The sequence below is a fragment of the Sinohyriopsis cumingii genome, chromosome 12 (genome assembly GCF_028554795.1).
Source record: "Sinohyriopsis cumingii isolate HCF-2022 chromosome 12, ASM2855479v2, whole genome shotgun sequence".
NCBI lineage: Eukaryota > Metazoa > Mollusca > Bivalvia > Unionida > Unionidae > Sinohyriopsis > Sinohyriopsis cumingii.
The window spans coordinates 88,737,230-88,760,472 of record NC_142972.1 but is presented as its reverse complement, the minus strand read 5'-3'; the positions used below and the strand labels follow the sequence as shown (position 1 = coordinate 88,760,472).

The 23,243-nt window shown below is 36.1% G+C and overlaps 1 protein-coding gene across 1 annotated transcript in view; it reads left to right on the top strand.

Annotated features, from left to right (window-relative positions):
• Window positions 1-23,243, top strand: part of LOC149786934 (uncharacterized) — a 93,610-nt gene that overhangs the window by 47,988 nt on the left and 22,379 nt on the right. Inside the window, exon 11 of the mRNA XM_089975999.1 lies at window positions 2,553-2,645. Within this exon, the coding sequence (XP_089832125.1) occupies window positions 2,553-2,645 (93 nt within the window). The remainder of the gene's footprint in view (window positions 1-2,552; window positions 2,646-23,243) is intronic.

Sequence of the window (23,243 nt, the reverse complement as noted above, 5' to 3'; positions counted from 1 at the left end):
TATGTTGCTGAGCTGGCTTTAAATACAACCATTTTTACAACAACAACAAAGTTTAGAGGTAATATCCACTATTGCTAAAACTTTGGGATTTACATTGTAACGTTCTCGTTGTCATTTTCCTTTCTAATCAAGATTTACTATCAACAAAGTCAGAGAAAAGGCTCAAGATTTTAAACAAATTCCCATGATAAAGCATTCAACATCTATAGAGTCATCGCCGTTTAGGGTGAATTTATTGGAAGTGCTGGATACTTAAAACGAATAAGCACCTCATTGGGATAGCAGTACCTCTACAATGATGCTTTGAAATGGTTTAAAAGTAATAAATATATCTATGAATACCAAGGATGTGAAAACTGTACCAATGCATTTTGATTCATGGTAATGAAAACAACTATAGTCAAAATATTAGCCTCTTTGTAACGTTTGACAAAAATACCTTTGGTGAGGAATTTATGAGTCTCTTTTGCCAATGTCTTTGGACATGAACACTTTGCTCCTTTCTTCGAAATTCATAAACTTACCCTAGATTTATACATGAAAATTGAAATATGATTTCTTCATGACATTTGGGAATATAAACAATGAAGAAATATATAGAGCATAACAGCTTTTCTGTCAAATGTTTATTTATTGAGCTAAAATCAAAACATTCAATTTCAGTGTTCTACATCAAATATACATGTATTGCAGAACTGGTACAAAATAATGCCTAGGGGGCTTTATGTCACAATTTCGATTGTGTATTTGCAGTACTTGTCATACCCCAGGAGAACTTAAGGGATGATATGCTCCCCTCCGCCCATAATTGTTATCGTTTCTCCTAGTCGACCACTTCGGGTACTGCCATTAAACTTAACCACCAATTGTCCCCATGTTCAATGTAGTCCCATGCAAAAATGGTTTCTATCGCATATCCAATATATATGTCACGGTGGCCAGCAGGAAAACTTGTATTCTTTCTTCTCATGACTGTAAAGTCTTATTCTCATTGACTTTTAATACAAATAGACTTATTATAATGTATGCTGAGTCCTGAATATAATATGGTGCTGACTTAATGTCTAATATTTCTGTCAAAGCGGTTATCTTGAAAATCGTGTTATCGCTACTTCTGCAGAATGACGATCATGTTTACTTCGTCTTTACTAGTAAAACGTTTAATTGGTCCTATGTGAAAATGTTGCCTATATGAGGCCCAATATGCCGACCACAATGGCAGTCTTTAACATATTGTCACTGACAGTTCCCGTGAATGGAAAAAGAATTATTGCCATTTAGGTTTACCCTGACGGCTTCGTATGATGGCTAATTGGTCCGAAATGAAACTGTTGCCGATCTGACGTCAAATTTGGCCACCGTAGTTTTTATCTTGGAACTATCACTATTCCAGCTGTGTGAATGGCCATATTAGCATGGGGAAGGAGGCTGTACTAAGCAACTTTATATGATATTTTTATTTTCTTAAATAAAATTGGCGCCATTATAACGTTCATTATGCCAATCACAGGGCCAAACCTCCAAATCCTGCTATTAGTATTTCTTCTGAATGAATTGTCTTATCAGCAAAGTGGTTTCTACGAAAGACTTTTTATTATCAAGTAGAGCTGGCCTTAGATAAAATAGTGACGATCGCACTTCCGAAATGGCTGCAGCTATGGTCATCTTGCAAATTGTATTATCGCTATTTCCCACGAATAACATATCTTATCTATATCGTCCTTGCACCAAAAGACCTTTTGTGATGTCCAGTTGATCAAAAATATGAATAATGTTAATCTAATTTCGAACACGACCAGTACAAAAGCCAGTTTAAAATATTATTATCTTTACTCATGTAAATTGGAGAGTAATATTAACATTAGGTTTCCACAAGAAGACTTTGAATATGTTCATTTTATATGTTACATTTTCAATCATAGTCATTAATTCCAGAGCAGCTAGAAATTATGGAAAGATTAGTTATATTTCATCGTTTCTTCCTGGATCCCATCACACTTTAGCACGATTATTTAAGTTAAGAATCTTTAAGCTTAAGTGATACAATTTGGTATGCTTAATATATTGGATTTCGAAAGTACCTTGTCCAATACATAGCAGGGAGGCGTATATACAAAGTCAAGGTGACGGATTCCTTATCATGCTCTTCCTCTCTTTAATATAAGAGCAATATGAGACTAAAAGATGGAACTTAGTATATTTGCTTATTCATTAGATTTTCAATGTCAATGTGGATTCCTTTGTCGCGTACCACATTCTGGGTGACATCTTCATGTATTTTCCATTTTATATATATGTCATACAGACATAAAGCTTGGTTCCTTTCCAAGTCAGCGTCGTAACTCGACAGCTCTATCAGAATATCACTTTCAGATTGCATCATCTTGTTCTTTAGACAGCTTATTTACAGTAGAAGGTGAAAAACAGTTCAGTGACTGTTAGTGTTAAACCTTCATTGCAAGTTGTTCTTGCAGACTCAAATGATGGTTGGCTAGTCAGTTGCATGGATAGATATAAATCTTTTTATGTATTGCATCACTTTGTTCATGCAGAAAAGAAGGATGTCCAAACGCAGATCATACCCAAAGTCCAGGAGATGACAGCTGCATCAGGCAACATTCATCAGAAGCATTACCAGCCCACAGGTAAATAGTTTTTGTTTATTGAATTAACGCAGCAGCCTTTAAGATCAAATGAGCTTACAATATGGCTCTGGATCATAATGGCTGATTGACTGACCTGTACGCACTGTCTCTCTCTCTGTCAAAAATGCTTGTTATTAGACAAGGATCTATATTTCTCATCTGATTTCAAGTAAATTTGAAATATTGATTTAAATCATCAAAACCTCAGAAAGTTTCAATACTAGACGAGCTTATATAAGCAGCTTTAGACCAAACTTGGAACATATGTATATATCATTAAGAATTTGGGTAACTTCGATAAGGTGCAAAATATACAGTTTATGCAAAGAACAATATTTGCATCAGTTAATAAGCTGATCTTGTAAATGCTTAGCCAGATTTGTTAACATTTCATGGATTTTATTTATGATCTGAGTAACATTTAGTAAATTAGTTACCCTTTTCAACGTGGTGGACATTTTGAGTCATAAAATTTTATATATATATATATATATATATATATATATATATATATATATATATATATATATATATATATATATATATATATATATATATATATATATATATATATATGTATGTATGTATGTATATATATATATATATATATATATATATATATATTATATCCCAACATGAAGATAACAATAACATAAAGTATCATATTTTTAAATGAAATCACATTATATTTATTGAAACGTTTCTGATGGACTGACCGAGTGGTCTAAAGCGCTGTCAGTTACGGAGCACTGCCATCTCACCTCTGGCTGCACGGGTTCGATTCTCGGATTCGGCTAGTGTGGGTGTGTGTGGAAGCTTGGCAGTAGCTTCTCGTGGGTCGGTGGTTCTTTCCTGGGTTTTCCCGGGTTCTTCCTCCACCATTATTACTGGCCGCCATGTATAGCCTCTCGTGTGCTGAAAATGGCGTTAAATCCATCAACAACATCAACTTTCCTTTATGTATCTGCTTCCCTCTTAAAACCAGATATTATTAATTATTATCAAAACATATATGTAAATATGATGATAGATGGATATGCAGATCAGAAAGAGTAAGCATGCACATATAGTCGGAAGAGCAAAATCAGACAATTACCTCTATTTAGACAGCTAAGGCAATAGGTAAAAACAAGAGATGAAATTAAAGAAATACTGTTTCTATTAATGCATTAATATTCACAACTCAAAGATTTGTGAACACTTATTCCATGCATTTACTTAAAACATATGATGTAGTCATCTTTAAATCGGTGAGTTGAATCAAACTATTTAAAAATCCAACTGTTGAGAATGGTTTGAGAACAGTTTGTACATTGAATTGTTTGACAAGCGCTATCTAATTATCAAGTATTAACATATCATAGACTACGCTTATGGGCGCTACATTGCTTGAAATAAATCTTCCTGGTAGTTGTACATTAGCGAAGAGTGCCTTTTATTTCCAAACACGCAATCGACAAAGAAATCTCGAGCGTTTTATTTGTCAAAAATTGCTTTTAATACTAAATATGCAAGTGAGAAAATGAGCGATACAATTCATGACTGCTTTGACATATATTACATCACGGAAATTACACCTACAACACAGGAATACGATGTAACCAGTGAAAAGATTGTGTTAAAAAAAAAACTGTCAATAAATGCGTCGATATATCTATTCTGGACTGGATGAGGACTCGCAGAAAACAAAGCATTCGCGACTGAACACAGCCCCTAATTAGTAAGTTAGCTCAAAGAGAGAGAGAGAGTTATTGTATTTAGCCACAACAAAAGACATTAATAACTCTTTTGTAACTTGTGTCAGTCTTGATTTGAATACTAGCCACGGGCAAGTGTCATGTTAATTTGAGATTGAACGAACTGACTTTGAGCTCGTCCCAGGAGTCAGAAAAGTATATATATCCTTGTTTTTGTTTTGCAATATAGCTCCATAGAAGACCCCCGTCCCCTCATGAGACCGTGCAACAAATTACATTCTTCATTTTATCCAAGCCAGCCTGGATAATCGAAGCGACACATATTTTGCCCATCATTTGACAGTCCGCGGCCTCGTTAATCGCGCAACACCTCTTCATAGGCCATTAACGTGTCGATAACGTTACGTTGGGGAATCGTTACTTGGTTGCCAATCGCCGATCAGACACCAATATGTCATGTGGAGAATCTTCACATTCTTCCTATCATATATGAAGAATACTCATTCTTTGGTTTGTGTCGGCGAAATGACTGGGGGCTTAATTTATGTCACGATGAGGTTTCGCCACATACTTATCGCATGGTGGACGTAGTACTATGCAATTACCAGCAAAAATTGCCGGTGGTGGTGTTGAAAGTAATTTTGCCAAATGGAAAATATCGATCTCATTTTCGCACGAGCAAGCGTATGTCACACGATCATGTACATGACACCGATGGTATTCCTTGGTGAATAGAACGTCGGATTATGTTGAAATGCTATTCCATTAGCGTGATCATACTACAGCTTGACGTTCATTATATTGATACCCGTCGTAGGAAATATTTGTATTTGTATAGACTGGTAACAACTTCAAAACTTGGCGCAGTCGAACTCATTGAAATACTTGCCGGGTATTATATATTTTCATCTCAACATGGTCAATCGCTGATCATCAGTGACTCAGTCGTGTAATAATGCAACGATAGTAGTAATGAAAAATTAGTGTTCTCCCCCTATTCCTGGCCCAGTATAAAATGTGTCTAGCTTTTTCATTTTTTATACTCATTTCAAGATTTGTACTGATGTACTCTTTATTCTCACATAAAATGAAGTTGTTTATATTACCGTACTGTTTTATGGTGAACTCTCCGTTTTCATTACTACTATAGCGATTTTCTTTGCTGATTGATCCTGGCACAATCTCTTTTTTGAGGTTGATGTTTGTAATAACTTTAATATGTTACGAGTCCATGCTCTTAAAATAAGTAACATAAAAGAGTGAAAACAACAAGCTTTGTAAAATTTAACAAATAATTTGTTTCCCGAGAATACAAAGTGAAAAACGAGAAAAAAGGACTTAAAGATTTGCAAATTAAATACAAATTGGAATCCAAGAATTAAAACACATGTCATATCAATGAAAAGTTCTACGTGAATCACAGTTCAAATCCCGATGAACATCGAAAATGGAAGTCAATGACGTCTGTAATAGTCAGCACTGTACTGATGTGTCAACAGTCTCTTGTTGAATCACATAAAATATTATTCAAATTTGTCTATTCTGTTTAAATTCCAGTAAATCTCTTTGTCCAAGAATTATCAGAGCATATTTCTATTTCCAGGGAAATAATCACTTGAATTCAATAATTTGAAAAAAAAATATATTGTAAAGAACAAACTGGTCACAACATAATACAACTTAAGTCGTCAGATGTTAATGCACGACTAAATTAACTTTTACCAGAACATCAGTTATACACCTAATTAAGACACAAAACATATTCCCGAATAGGGGTCAAAAGTCCATCCTTCTGAAAAAATAGAAGTTTTTTACCAAGTGACCCAAGCTTAATGACAATTAGTCCAGGTATGACTTAACTAAACTTCCTCAGTCTTACTCTGAGAAAGCTCATACAAAAATTTGAAAAAAAATTATTTACCAAAACTGTTAGTGATTTTGGAACAAGGAATGCAACCAGATACAACGTTTTATTTACTCATTTTTCGACAAGGTCATGTCCAGTAAACAATGTTATATTAAAAGAGCATGCAAGCGAATAATAAAAAAATTATAACTGACAAACAATTGAATTAAATATACATATCACCTATCACTTCCCGTTTGTCTTCAATAAATAAAGGTTCACTGTCGTCCTCAATTTCAATGACGATAGGGTCAACAGGTCTCTTAATATCTTGGAAGACCATAACTATTTTCTCTGATCCTTTAAGCGGATGACATCATGCTCAAGATTCTTTAGGTGAATTTCTTGATTTCTTTTGTTGTCTTTATTACTTTTTTGACTTTTCTAGAAAAGTCAGTTATTGTCTTGTCTAACTTATCTAAGCTATCACACAATTTTGCAACACCGTCACTGATCTCAATGATTTGTTCAACTTGCTTTGCAAACTCATCGTATGATTTTCTCTCTTGCTCATTATATACTTGCTTCGATGAAATTTCTTTAATATACGGCTTAATTATCAAAATTTTGCTTGGCCGAACTGTCAAACAGAACTCATTGTCAAACTTCTAAAATGAGAGGTTGACATTTATCCTTTGGCTCTTGTTAAATTATTGTAGTGCGTCTGGTTTTGTCATCATCTTATTGTATCTGTTGCAGACCTCAACATTGTTCATACCCATTGCTAACGTGTATTTGCGTTGTAAAATTGGGCAGTAAAATTTGTTTATACCATGAATTATCAAACACTCTAGTGCTTCAAGCAAACTAAGATACATGTTTTTGTTATCTGGATTAACAGGCCTTAATTTTATTTCAATATTATCTTTTTGGAAATAATAACTAGTTGTATCATTGCTTATCCTATCAACAAAGGGTTTGTCACTGCCCTTCAGCTTTTTCGTCCACAATCTTTTACACTTATCTCACAGGCCTCATTTAATATCTCATCAAGCATATCTTTCACGTCCATATACTTAAGTTTAGACAAAATTTGTGTCATACTTTCTCTCGTTCGTTTTTTTATACTTCTTTATTATGTGTGGCAGTATCTCATTCAGCTGTCTTGATTAGAACATCTTAGTTGTAGTTAACACTACGCAAATAAGATTTTATCGCATTCAACATTCGTGTGTTAACAATAAACGCTGTCTTGCACGATGATTTGTTTATCTGATCGTTGGTTAAATCGTTCTCGCTATCCTGTCCAGTGCAACGCCAACACCAGACAAAATTGAAGAAAAAAAACCGGATTAACAAGAACTCCAGTTGTTACTAATCCAGCTGTTGTTATTATCGTTAGTATATAATAAGTTATCTTTAGTATTCTGCTATAATGTGCATTGGATTTTCTTGCGCAGCAACATTTTGTTGCGGTAGTGAGTGTAATACGCAATCAACCATTTTTTTATCCTCAGCTGGTATGTTCTGGGATATGTCATTGAAATCTATAAAACGTTTTCATTATTATGATAACTGTATTGTTCTCTAGGCCACATAACGAAACATGAGGCGTCTTTTCTTACAATTGTGGCAAAATTAACATTTTCTGTTAAATTGAGCAACGATTTGTACTTGTTAAACAAGACTGAGTTTTTGTCCTTCAACTGCTCTCTCTCTCTTCTGCTGTAATTTTTCGCTGATAAACTTTGCACAAATTCGGCTCTATTGCCTCCTTTACGACGTCGTTGATGAATTCTGGTTCCACGAAACTACCAATAAAACTGATAATTTCTCTCACATAATAAACTGGCATTCCTGTTGTGAAGTACTTCTCTAGTACAACATAAGCTGTTGCGTATTTTCCTATATTGTCTATAATATTTGATCGTCAATAGCCCTAATTTGCTCCTTTGTTGCGTTAAGAAAATCAGCGTTTACGGGATCATTGAGAAAATCGTTGTACATGTAAAAAATGGATCAGCTCTAATTACTAGTTTTGCTCGCTCCGTGTGGGCTAATCTTGGCATAGTCAGTGTATTCCATAAATCAAAATAATTATCTAAATTTCTCGCACTTGTAATTTTGTTATAGTTGTCATATTTGTTGATGAAATTAAGAACCATTTTAATACAAATTGGTGATTGATCAAAGTACAACACCAAATATGCGTACAAAATGAAGCATAATACACCTGGTCAATCAGGATAACTTTTAGATTGCGTGCTGATCTGACATTTTCTAAGCTAAGTTAATAATTTTTAATGCCTCGGCAAACCCAAGGTTTTCACTTAAGAATGACTTGTATTTATCAAAATACGATGATTTTACATCATTTACAAAATCCTTTAACTCTTCTGTAAGATCGATCTCATAGTAATGACTAACATCATGTGTTTGGTGATCTTTTCTAACGTTAGCTACACCAGGTGTTTTGAAATGCTTTTCAATAAAATCAGTCGCTGAATTTACAGAAAAGCAACACTAAACAGAACATACAGATACCGGTGGAGGATAGCAAAAGCACCTGTAAAGCTACCGCACCATAGCGGTAATGCGCCTGCATACTTATTTATATTGTAGTCATCAATAAAGATGATATCATTACTAGGATTAATTATTCTGACAAATTCTTTATTGTCATCTTAGTAAACACCATGTTCATCATTATGATACCTACAAAGTTGACAAAATTGCTGAACGAAGGCTCATCCATTAAGAATAGCAGATCACTTGGTTTTATATCATTAACTGTCTTTTATTCCTCACCCGTCACTTGTCCTTCGTACGCCCACAATAAGTTTATGTTACTGTCTGAACAATCTCTGATCTTGTTCAGATAATCAGCTAACACATAAATTATTTCTGCCTCAAGATTATTTAGTGCCCTAAGCGCATCATTGTACACATAATCGTTATACTCATTAATTAAGCAAAAAACAAATTTTAAGGAAGTGTGGACAGTTGCAAGATTAGGCGAGCAGAAATCAGAGGAGAACACTGCTAAACTGGTCAAACCAGTAACAACTGCCATACTAGGTGAGAAAGTAGCTAATCCAAAAGCTGATCCTAAAACAATAAAATATATCAAAGTAAAGGGCCTGAGAGCTCGATTTATGAAAAGCTAAAATACAGAAGCAGTCGAGTAATAAGAAAATCTCTTTCAAAACAGTGATGATGATTGTCGTTGATAAAATAGATGTAGATAGCATTAATAAATCTTATACAAATTACCTAAATCGAGAGGCGATCGACGCCTTAAGTGCAAGGTGTAATAAACTGTGAACCGACTTGCATGGTCTACGTATCTTTGCTGCGAATGTTAGCCAGGAAACTAAAAATAGATGCTAATGATGGCATCAAAGAACTATTCAATAAAACAACTCAGTGTAGAATAATGTCAGCTATCCGGTACAGTCTTGATGACTACTTAACAAACAAAAGCAGTCCAAAAGCAAATTATCTTAATAAAGCACCAGTTGATCACATCATTCAGTATTTCAATACGTTTGAAACGGAATCGATAAATGCTCTCTACATTGCCGGCTCAGAAGTAGAGTCTCCGTGTTTATCAGTCATCAAGTAATGTTGTTGTTCGTCTCCTGTTGCTGATCTCGGCTAAAGAGGCTGGCAATACTGGAGTTGAAATTGATAGTGAGATAGGCGAGGTCCTTAACTACATATGATCAAGTAATAACCTTTCAACATTACAGTACAATATTTATCACAATGATCCATTATAATGGACGATCCAGAGATCTTACTTAATTTTAGAAAACAACAAAAACTGCTGAGAAAAGCGTGCTCAGCAGCTAAGTTAGATCAAAGCGAAGTTGAACAAGATCTCGAAAAACTGTTCAAACCATTAAAAGCAGCTCTCTTTGGTGAGAAATCGATTGAGTCTACACTTGAACCAGCACAATTAAAGACAATCATAGAAAGAGGAATAGCTGGTGCTCTAGGTGATAGGTCAGATTAGATGAAAATGGGAGTCGACAAACTTAAAACTAACGTTGTTGATATCAATAACATTATCAACGCGTTATTAGTCAGTGATTCACAACGTGAGGTCTTTGCTGGTTAACCTGGGTTAGAGACAATCATAATCAACGCCATGAAGAACCTAAATCCTGGTAGCATATTCCACGCAATTGATTTTCATGATGATGAGGGGAAAATTGTGGGCAGCAACAGATTTGATTAAGAGGGGCTTAGAAAAATTAATGAACTAAGGAACTAATTGATTTATCAAATGGAAACTTCATTTGTGATAATCATTGGAAAACGAGATGAAAATGATATGAAAATTACTATTATCAGATGCCAATGAGTACCAAACATTGATTAGCGGTGAAGCAACTGTTTTCAAGTACAATGATATCTCAATTTATCAGTACTACAATGACAACTTCGAAAAACTAAAGCAAGCCACGTTGAGAAGATTTATGGGTAAGATCGAAACATACATTCGTGTTAGTGGCTAATATCAGTCGAAGTATGAGCTCGTCAATATATTAACATTATTGGTGGCGTCTGGTAGTAATACGAACGAAACAATCAAAATCCTGGATCACTTAAGAAGAAAGGTATGATAATAACAGACAAATACAACATTCTTCACAATGACCTAGCTTGATTTTGTCGAACTGTATAATGAACTCAGCTACATTGCTATTTGACTCAAAACAAGCGAGTGATAACAGTTCAAATTTGTTTGTTACTTACACACCGCCTATGCAACTTGACCCTGAAGAACAACATAGTACTGGTTTGATCTCAGCCACAATGTGGTCGTCGATGTTTAACGTTAAGACCGGAGTCAACGACAACTTACTCATCTGGTGTCTGGGTATCTTTTGCGATACCACAAGGAGCACACAGGGTCACTGTTCTTAATGTAATAATAACACAGCTGATTTCATCAAACGGTTGTGATCCAAAAGATTGTTTGCTTGAACCAAACTAGAATAAATTACGATCTAAGACAACATTAAAAATAATGTTTGTTGATTGTTCACCGGTTAACACAATACTCAAACTACTTGGTTTTAATCTAGCTCAATACGGTTCAGCTGTTGCTGAAATAATATCATAGGAGGGGGAGAAAGCAGCTGATATCACCGAAGTTAGTATTATCTTGATAAACTGCTCAATATCAGAGTGGTAATTTACCTCAAAAGGCGGCAGAGGACAAACAATTTATTCGTTTTCGCCTAACCTTCCACCATAATCTTTATTGCAGATTCAACTGAGACAAATGATCTATTATCCAGTCAATGTTGAGGAAAATATAAGTAATATCAGAATGACAATAAACGACCAATCTGGAACAGAACTATTGGCATTTGAGAAAGGCATATTAATTTTGTAAATAGTAGTAAAATAATGAGAACGGGACGAATTTACAGGAGAAATATAATAAGCGGTTTTGACTTAAATATCTTCACAAGTTTCATTGAGGCAATACAAGGAATAGCCCGTAAAGCTGCGTCAATTGCATTTGATACATCAAAAGCGTTTGCTACTGGAGCAGCGTCAGCAGCTGGAACAGCTGTTGGCCAGACGATAGCTGATAAGACAAAGGGACAACCAGCTGCGCAACCAATTGCTGTCCCAGTGCCCACTGCAACTGATATAAAGGAGGCTGTTAATGAAGTTGCTCGAAGCCACGAGTCAGCCGCTGCCATGATAACAATAGCAACAAAATTGTAGTCTCCACAAGGCGATTACATATTACAAAAACTAAGACAATGACAACAGTTGAGAGACGAGCACAAAGGTTTTATGCTGTTAGTGTTCCTTGATTAAGTCAATCAGATTTACAGTTTTGTCAAGACAACACAATACATGTCAACAAGAGATTATCTTGACTTTTCTAAAATCGACGACTTTGATGATTGAACAACACAGTTTGAGTACATCGAGAATCTTGATAATAACTCAAATTCACCTAATCAAGTTGGTCAGAGGATAATTATTACACGTGATGAAGCCATCTGTCTGCCGCCACACAAAGCGTTTATCGAGAAAAGAGGTTTTGTTGAGCAAACAGTTGTGCCACCAGCACTGCTGGAGCAATTCTAACTTGACAAACTAACGGTTGGAACATTTTAAAAGCGCTCGATATCAGTTCGCTTATTAGACTATCGAGGATATTTTTGGTATCTTCCAGGAAGGAGCAAAATATTTAATATTTTCTCACTGAGCGAAGACTATTTGAAACATTCAGCAACTAACATGTTCAAAGACATCGGCAATTGAGAAACTGGAAACAGAGTTTCTTCCAGGGGGATACGTACTTGATTACGGCGCTAACGCAGTAGTTGAAGTTAGGAAATTATATTATTGAATTGATACCTTGGATAGGTATTGCAGCACAACCAGCAGACGCCAATGAAGCTGCAACGATAGTGTCACTAACAGCAACTTGCACTGCTTTGAGAATAACATCACCAGTTGATGGTACCGACGCTGATGCACTGCTAGACAGGTTAAAATAAAAAAATACTGTTTCGCAAAGCAAGAAATGTGTTGTACAATGATGGCTTTGCAAAGAGAAGAGCGTTTGCTAATGGTAGTGCTACTATCGCGATGTTCTTGCCGTTATCATCTATCTTTGGGTTTTGTGGATATGTTAATACGGTGTTTGGGAGTCTGAGCGCGAGTATCACTTGATGAGTTTGAGACTAATTACCCGATATTTCATTTCGATGTTAGCAAACACATGATGAGAACTTGCATTCTGCCTGCTGAGATAGAAAGAAAGTTTACAATTCGCAATTATGCAGGTAATGAATTGGGTGCTTATGCACTTATCCCATCAAACAGAGATACCACACTTGATGAAATAAGAGGTAATACGACTGTGCAGATTTAACAGTTGACGCAAACATCAACAGCTGATGACAAACCTAAAAGTTGATGACAACACTCAACAGCTGATGAAACACTCAACAGCTGATGACATCAATCAACAATTATTGACAACACTCAACCGTTAATGAGACAATCAACAGTTAATGACAACAGTTGATGGACTATTAAGATTTTATCGAGAAAATAATAATAGAATGGTGTATTTACGTGGTGAGGCGAATTTTGTGAATGCCAAATGAAAAAGCTTGCGATTGCTGTTTCATCACGAGAACGAGTATCTTTGGGAATAGACCCAATGTCCACAAAGGAGTCGAAGACATCATTGTTATTGACTGAAAACAAAAAAATATAAACTGTCAAACGGTTCATGATTTATCTTTAATCTGTTTGCCACACAACTGATGGAAATGAGCAAAACAAGCTTTTATAAAGCTCCAGTTACATTACCTGCAGTTGGTACACTGGGCATTGCGGCTGCGTCAGGAGCAAGATTAGTTTAAATGAAATTGGGTTGGTTAGGTGATTGATCAATAGAGCCAGGATTATTAAGTCGAATGGTTTGGGCGATGGGCAGATCGCGTAGTGGTAGTGGCATAAATATTGTTTTTAAAAAACCAGTTAATAATGCCTAAGTGAAGAACAACTAAACAAAATACAAAAAATACAACAACAAGCAAGAGGAAGACGGGTTAAAACAAGATGAGGGGAGGCTTCATCGGGCCACTGTTAGCTGGAATGGCTGGAAGCTTACTTCCAAATCTTGTTCGAATAGGACGAGGTATGACACTACATGGGACACGTCGACACTAAATTTTCCACCACTGACCAACTTCAATATTGGAAAGAAGCTGCTGCGAGAAAAATGTTTTATTAGCGTGTTTAGCAAATACCCATTGCCAAAACGAAGACAATCTATCATTAACACACAAGATTATGATGATGGGTCTAGTACACATTGAGTTGCGCTTTACAATAAAAATTATTTTGACTCTTTCGGATTACCACCAAGTGATCGAGTAAAGGACATATTCAACTGCTCATCAAGCCAGCTTCTACTACTAGGAACAACAGCTTGTGGCTACTACTGTGTTAGCCTCATTTAGCACATGAGCAAGAAAAAATGTTTATTGATTTTGTTATTATATTTGATCGTTTACAATCAATCAACAATGATCGCATTGCAGTTGTATCTAAAACGTGAATATACAATGTTGACGTATTGTTTGCAGAGCAAGTATCTAATAGAAAACGTTGGTCCAGAAGGAATATTAACAAAAACAAAAGAAAAATGATAAAGAGCACATGTGAAGACTGCGGTACAAGTAAAAGTGTCTTTGCTAAGAAAGACCTAACAGTACAACCAACACCAGCATAGGACATGACAATACGACTAATAACAGTACTAATAGTAAAAGAATGAGTTTTAATTGTGATGTTGATTATCAACTAGCAAAGGAGGAGAACAAGATTGTGATTTACTGCTAAATGAGTAAACGCAGATAAATTATTAGTGAAACGTATCAGCTTGCTCCATTGATAAAAACAATAACGGCTGCACAATTGAGGTACACACTTTGATAAGCAAATTATCAAAACCAAACGGCGGTCGGCCACTACCAAAACACAAGTACACAGGTCCACTAAACCAGATAGGTCAACAACTTGATGAAAATGATCATCCAATATCAGCACAATAGTCATTCAATTAAGTTGCCGCAAAAGCAGTGAAACAGGACATTTGTTACAGAGACAAACCATATTGAAAAGCACAGCTGTGACAAAGTGATGCTTGATGATATCAATTAAGATGACATCAATTGAAGCTATGAGTAATCTGTTCTTAGACACCAAAAATCAGTTTCAGCAGTATCAACGTGACGTAGAACACTTATCAGAGAGGAGTAAGTTTAACAAACATGACAGTATTAGAATCGAGATCGTAAAAAAATGACAAGTGTTATCATACAAATTGGACAAAAGAGGTATGTATTGTTGACAAGGTACTACCAACTCTACCTATCATGTACATGTTTAAAGATCTAAACGGCGAGGACATAACAGGGTTATTCTACGAACAAGAACTACAAAAGACGCAACAAGAGTTTTTTTGTCATTGAAAGGGTTTTGATGAAGAGGGTTAATAACACCCAAATAAACAAGATGTAATGTCTTTGTATTATGTCAATGAATATTTTTTTTGTATTTGAGAAGTATTGTTTTACGTTTCACCGATTTACAAAGTGCGATTAACTCGATTCTCCTGTGATCAGTGACTATGTTTTATCGAAATATAATCACAAAGATTTTTGAAAAGATATAATCAATTTTTATGTTTTTCATTCTATCAGCAATTGTAATGTTCATAAACAGACGTTTAAACTCGTTTAAGGTTAAATCAATACTTTTAGCTTTTTCGCAAAAATATTTGCGTTTGGTTTTGTGCTGAACAACATGATCATCTTCAACTACTCCGCCTTGACCTGGAGTGTAAACCTGTTCATCACGATGAGCTTGTGTTGGCTGAATGATAACTGGTTTTACTTATTTGATTACTCATTTTGTGTAAACTAGCAAGAAGACTCGATAAAGATATGTCATAATTGTAAGTAAATAAACTTGATGCTAGCATGTAAATTTTTTGAGGTAGTGGAAAAGCATAATCAATCGGCAACTCTTTCCACTAATCTTGAGCAAATGTTAATATATTTCCCTGCTACGGACATATAGGTAATTCTAATATCTTCTTCTGTTTCTAAGTTGCTTGAGGGAATAGGTCTATGCGTCTTACTGCAATTATTCTCACTGGGAGTGACTGCCTTGAGGTTAAAATCTATGTTGTCTGTTGTTATGTTGTAGACATAATCAATTACGAGACCAGCTTGAATTAATCCATTTAAGCATTCATATACACATCGATGTGAAGAATAATAATTTTGTTTTTTATCGCAATTCTTAACCAAAGTTCCTAGATAATCAATATTAGATATATTATCTAGAGTTTTATTCAATCTTTTATGTCTGACAAAAAATTGGATGACACTTGAACTCATCTTCCAAAGATAAATTGTGAATGTTGTTGTTCTTCTTTTCGCCGTCGACGTGGAAGACTCTTTTACCCTTAGGCACAAAACCACTGAACGCTTCCCAAATAAGTCTGCACACCAACATCTCCTTGAACCTATCTTGCTCTGTTGCTCGAACCATAACGACTAGAGCAAATGGAGTCGTTCAACCAAAATGTTTTCTCCGTTTTGACGTGTATGATTAGCTTGTAGAAAAGGTACCTGGCATGTATATAGTGCACTTCACCATCAAAAAAATCACTGTTATCGAAGTTATCTATCATTACAATGCGTGGAAACATTGCTATATTAGAATATATTTGTCTAAACGGAAAATTGTATCCCCACATTAAAAAAACGGTAAACAGTACAGGATGATGATTGCAAACAATACCATTGACATTATCCCAGCTAACGGGATAACGCGAAACGAGAAGTAAGACGATTGACAAAGCTATATTAGTGTCTGACTAAGGAGACATATGGAATATGGACAAGTCAGATCCAATACTGGTCTCTACTATATCAATAAATTAATTCATGATATCGTAAACACACTACCAAACAGATCAAAGAGAACAAAGTCCGCTCATAAATTCAACGATTGATTAACATGGACGTGATCACACGATCTCACTTAGCTTGAGGTATCATGGAGCAGTATTTCAATTTCTCGAAATGTTTTTTAATTATCCGAAGAAAAAATTGCTTATCAAACTGTATAATGAAATTGGGCAACTTCAACAACAAACAAAATAAGTTAATAAAATTGAACATGAGAAAAAAATCAAGTGTCAAACTTAGAAACATTAAAAGAAAGATTATTGTACGGGAGACCGAAGCAGCTTTTGCTGGATTTGATATATCATTTGCGATCGATTATGACAAGACACTAAATGATGGTTCTGACCAACACGATCTTCCGACTGTAAATGCGTTGATGAAAAGATAAGTTGGTGAAGACGAAACAATAATATTGAACCGTGGTTAAACACAAAATTAATTTAGGTTTACCCAAGCAATAGCGTTGCTGAGATAGCTGAACAGTTATATCAGTAGAGCATGAACAAAGTAGAAGAGCATCAACAAAGCAGTTCATCATGGGCGTTTGAGAACTGTAACAAAATAACGTTTCGCAATGAAAAAACAGCACCGCTGAGAGGATCACCTTACATCAAATTGCCTCAATTTATTTAGAAAACAAAATCATGTTTAAATATCGAAAACAATGAGTACTATTTCTTCCTGTGGTGCGTTCTGGCTTATATTTGTACATTAAACTGTCATCACCCAGAACGTGTTAACAAATACAGAGAACATCTTGCACAAGTGAACATTGCCGGACTACAGTTTCCACTAGCTGAAAGAGATATTCCAAAATGTGAAAACTTAAATCACAATCATCTCTTCGGTATTGAAGAGAAAAATTGTTTATCAAGTTTGATCAGCAAAAAACAATTAATCTACTTTTGTATAACAACTACTATGTGCTGATTAAAAATTTCTGCACATTAGTCGTCATGCAGTATAACACAATGGAACTAAATTCTTCCGTTGCAAATGCTTACAGGGACTTCAGACAAGTGAAACACTTGACAGGCACAACAAAAGTTTAGTTTGTCGTAAAGTACAAGCAATCGCAATGCCAAAAAAGGAAAAGGCCTTCGTTGAGTATTCGAATAATAGCAGAAAATTAATGAACCCGTTTGTAATCTTCGCTGATTTAGAGGCCATACTTGAGGCAGTTGAAGCACCATTGAATGGACCAACTAAATCTTTCACAACAACTACTCAAAATCATATTCCATGTTCTGCAGCCTACATACTAGTCTGCTCAGTCGATCAAAACAGATCCGAAAAAATAAAGTTGTATCGTAGTGTTAATCTAGCACAGTGGTTACTAAAAGATTTGCTGAGTTCGTTTAATGAGATAAAAATAGTAAGCTTTCTAAAATGATGAGAGACTTCAAAGACATCGATCAATTGTCACATCTGTGGAAAACCAATTGGCGATGACAGTGGTAGATCACTTCATAGCACAGGTCGATATCAAGGTACAGCACATGACAAGTGTAATTTGTATTTCAAGTTGCCTAGCTTCATTCCAGTTGTGCTCGTTAATCTACTTGATTACAATAGTCACATGCTTGCCAAAGCAGTAGGCGATGATGAAATAATAAAATTGCTGAGTAAGAGCAAGATAATCGCGATACCAAAAAAACTTTGAAAATTATATAGCATTTAGCATTAGTGGATAAAGGTTAATGACTCATTTCGATTTATGGCTAGCTCATTGGAAAGCTTAGTCAAGTCATGTCATGTATTTGTTACTCTTGAGAAGGATTTTCGTGAGTTATAAAATTTCCTTAAACATAAAGGAATTTACACATACGAGTACACGAATTGCTGGTCCTGATTGAATGAGACAGAGTTACCGTCTAAGGTCAGTGTTTATACAAAATTATCAAATGAACATATCACATATGACGAGTAGTATTTGCAAAGAAGATTTGGAATACATTTAAATAAAAGATATTGGTGAATATCATAATTTGTACTTGACCTCTGATGTTTTACTGCTGGCTGATGTGTTTGAAAATTTCAGAGTAATCTGCCAAAGGTATCACACACTCAGATAGGAGGCACGTCTCAAGATGAACGAAATTAAATTGGATTTATTTACTGACCCTGACATGTTCAAGTTTATGGAAGGTGGAATACGTGGTGGTATCAGCGCTATCACAAAAAGAGACCTAAAGCAAACTACAAGTACTTAAAAAATATGACGATCACGTGCCATCAAACTACATCATCAATCTTGACTTGGATACTCCTTATAGTTACGCAATGAGTCAGATGCTGCATACTGGTGAATTTAGTTGGTTGAGTGGTGATGAGTACCAGAAAAAACAACAAATGGTAAAGTAGATGATAATGTCGGTTACTTCGTCGAAGATAATCTTGAATATCCCGAGAAACGTCATGATCGTCATAATAACTGTTTGTTTTGTGCAGAGACATTGTTAGTAACGAGTGACATGCTTAGTGCGGAACAAAGATCAATGAAACTTAAATTAGGTCCTGGAGCGAGCAAAGTAAACAAATGTATACATACCCTGAGGAACAAGAAAAATTACGTGATACATCATGCAGCTTTGAGACATGCTGTTGATTATGAGATAATAGTGAGAAAAGTAGCGATCAAATCTAAAAAAAATGATCTAAAAAACAGCGCTCTTTTCTGATTTAAACTTAATTATTTATATCGATATTTTTTGTTTCTTGCGCAAAGACGTAATGAGCTACTGAACCATATATTATCGATATAATTGTTTTACTGTCGATGATATCATCAATGATCCTCTGTTCCTATAATTCAATATATATATATATATATATATATATATATATATATATATATATATATATATATATAAATCTTCCGGATATAACCAACAGACACTGGTGTGGCAACCTCTAGTTTGTAACTTTCCATCTCGGCAACTTCGGATCATCTTGGTGTATTCGGCACAATCCCGTAGGGGTCATAGCTGGTTTGAACTCTATATAATCGCGCCTGTAAGTCCTCGGTGGGTTCTGATCATTTATCTCGGCAACTGTCGAAGACATGTCAGAGAGCGTTCTCTCGTCCTTCAACGCATACAGCGGTATCGACGACGATGACTCCCGACCAATGCACTACATGGACATTCTTGGTCTCGTGTGTTCTCCTCTACTGGTCATCAACGCATGCGAAATTCACCAACCTGGAACTTGGCGGAGTTATTGTCAGGTTTCTTACGTCCGTGGCAGTCGGGAAAAATTATGATGACGTCTTTTACTTGACAAATATTGCTAATAAATTGCCGATTAAGTCCGCGAATTTCGCACCGATAGACGACAATGATGATTATGCTACTCTGAATTCAAACGCAGGATAAGCACGCATAATATTCGGCAGCGTGTATCACGCTGCCAAATTCCGTTTTTCGCTGTTTTGGGGGTTTCTGCAACACTTCAACGAGGTATGGGAGAGATGTGACTCTATCGTGTCATTGTAACCAAAAGACATTCACGTAATCTCTTAGAATCGTACCGCTGACAATATCGCGACTCATACGGTGTCGCGAAGTGCAATTTCCCCTTCGAATCTTCCTTTTGTCACCGAAGCCATTCTGGTGTCATCACGCATGGTACATCAACGTCAAAAGTCATTCTTTGTCGCAGGCATTTAACAGAGATTGTGTTTGCGAGTCGAGTGGGTCGCTGGTGTTGTATTATTTGGTGATATAAGATATAATTATATATTAAGCAGGCGTTTGATCTAGACGTGAAGATGAAGATCCGCCTCGTCGGGAATTAGTCTCGGTGTATTACGTCAATAAGAAACCAGAAAACAGAGACAAACAGGACGGCAACGTCATTGATTTCGAATTTTTTATCACGGTGAGCACTGGCTGCTTAAAATCCTCAATACTGGGTTTTGATCCCGGTTCTTGTCTGTTTTGTACAGCGGCACACTCACAATTTGTAATCGTATAACAGCCGAAAAAGTGTTAGCCGTGTTTGACAAACCAAATACGTGGGTGGTAAATAAAATGCCAAATGGAGGGCACACCATGCCCACTAAGCGTTGTCGGCAAGTCGCCAACGTGACCAATTTCCGTGTGTTGTGCTTCGAGTCTGAACAATAATTCGTTGGCGATCAATTATTTGATTTCACAGGGGCATACACCTACAAAAATATATTAATCATTGGTGTAACTAATGGTATCCAAGCTAGGAGAGAATATTTAGTGGCCACCTCCAGCCAAACTCATAAGGGTGAGAGCCGCCAATCACACGGTCAAGGCGTTGTTTTATCCAAAATACCCCTACTCGACGATATTGTTTTCTCAGTCTCAGCTCAGATTGTATTTTCTTGCGCGACAACTGCATGTGAAAGTACCCAAAAGCACATAAATGATGACATCGCTTATTCCCTATCACGTATTTTCACTGTTTTCGTTGGTCATCGAGCTCAAAATTATGATGCCTGATCGTCAACAGGGATCGAACTGGATGTAATTTTATTCACGCTACACTATCTAGAAATATGTTTGGAATTCGATGTCAATCAAGATACTGATTGATGACTTCCATATAGCAGAAACCACGGACTGGGCTAACCAAGTAACCAAAACATCCACTGGGATCAAAATAATCATGTGGCATTACGCGTCAATGGCGCCGCCAAAGCGAAACCAACCGGCAATTATGAATATATTCATTATATGCAATAAAACATGAGGCGCTGAATATATGCGTTCATTTCATAACGTCGACGCCATTCTCTGATAGTTACTACGAGATCACCAGTGTGTGAATTACCAACCTGATGGAAATTTTCTACAATTACGTGCACACGAGATTTTTATGGGCCAACATAGAGTCGCGTTCATCAGCACCAAGCCATCGCAGAGCGACCATTGTCACAGAGCTGCCCTACATCTTCTGTACAAAGACCATAAGATGACTTTCAATGCATGTCTCGGGACTTTTTTATTGTTCTGCTTGCAGTTGTAATTCGATCAGCGAGTGGAGATATTCACAACATGACAGGATTAGCATTACCTTTGTCAATCGATAAATTGCCGCTTTTTAAACTACCTGTGGTACATAAGCCGACGATAAAAGCTGTGCTTCTTAACGATCAACGCTTACTAATATCCTCCAATGAACGTGTACGCCAGTGACTCATCCTACACTGCACCTCCGACTGGGTCTCGTGACCGCACGTTGACACTCCACACGACACACCCTAATAAAACAGATCCCGATTTACCATATCATGATCCTGTCGCCAATATCATGCAAATATTCATCATTATATCAGCGATGGGGGTGGGTGGGTGGGTGGTGGAATAGGGTGGATTTTTGGGTTGCGTAGTGAATCAAATATTGATGACCTTCATAACATGTGATAATATATTTGCAGACTTTTAAAGTCGTGCGAACATCAAAGGTTTGTATAATGATTCCGACGGCTGCCTCCTGAAGTGATGAAAAGTGCATGTGTTCGTTGGCGACACCCACGAGCGTGGCGATTATTGGAGTTCTCCGCGTGGAATGGGGCAAATAAATGCGTTGCATATTGTCGACTGCGCGATCGTCGTTAGTTTTTTAAATAGATTATTGAGTGTACTGTCATCGCGATAGTCACTTAACATTGCGACATGTATTAGCTGTTCGCCTAATTGGTGTCCAATAGGCGAACAGCGACCGAAGTACGATTTTCCATTGGTTCATATACACGTTAATGAGATCGTGAGAGGTGTCGCGACATTAACAAGGCCACGAACTGTCAAATGATGCGCAAATTATATGTCGTGTAATTAAAGAGGCTGGCGTAGAAACAACTAGTAGCTTAATGTGTTCGCGGCTTCATAATCATATTTGTTATGGAGACGGGAGTCTCCTTGGGAAATATCTGCCATAGAAGATACATTTAGGCAAAACGACTCGTAGACGCAATAAATGCCTTTGCATTGATTAGGAGATGCTATTTTCTTAACAGGTTATTAAACAAATGTGTCGTTCGTTGAGTCCTCTGATATCACGAAATTGGTTAACAATGGCTATGAAAGAAATTCAAAAGTATTAGTTAGTATTTTCTTGCATTTGAATGACTAATCGTATCAACAATCTAGCAATAATAGTGCCGATGATACTTTAATAAAACTACCATTACCACTGACTTGTATGAGTTTGGTTTGTAGAAAGATCTGGACTTAATCTCGTACACGATTGGCAGCGCATATTATCACTCGATAGACGCAATTATTGTAGCCTTTTTATCCAGTATATGATTACCTTATCATTTTCAATGATATAACATCAACAAATATTTTTGGGATATCTTGCACCTGATCATCTGAGCGGAGTACCTGTCTAGAACTAGAGAATATATTTTTCATCCAGTTTATATTATCTCCAAAAACAGGTTTATACCTTCGAGGTCTTGGTTGAATGCAATTATGAGCAAGATATTGTGCATATTGATTATGTCATTACATGTATACCATGACTGTATAAGGAT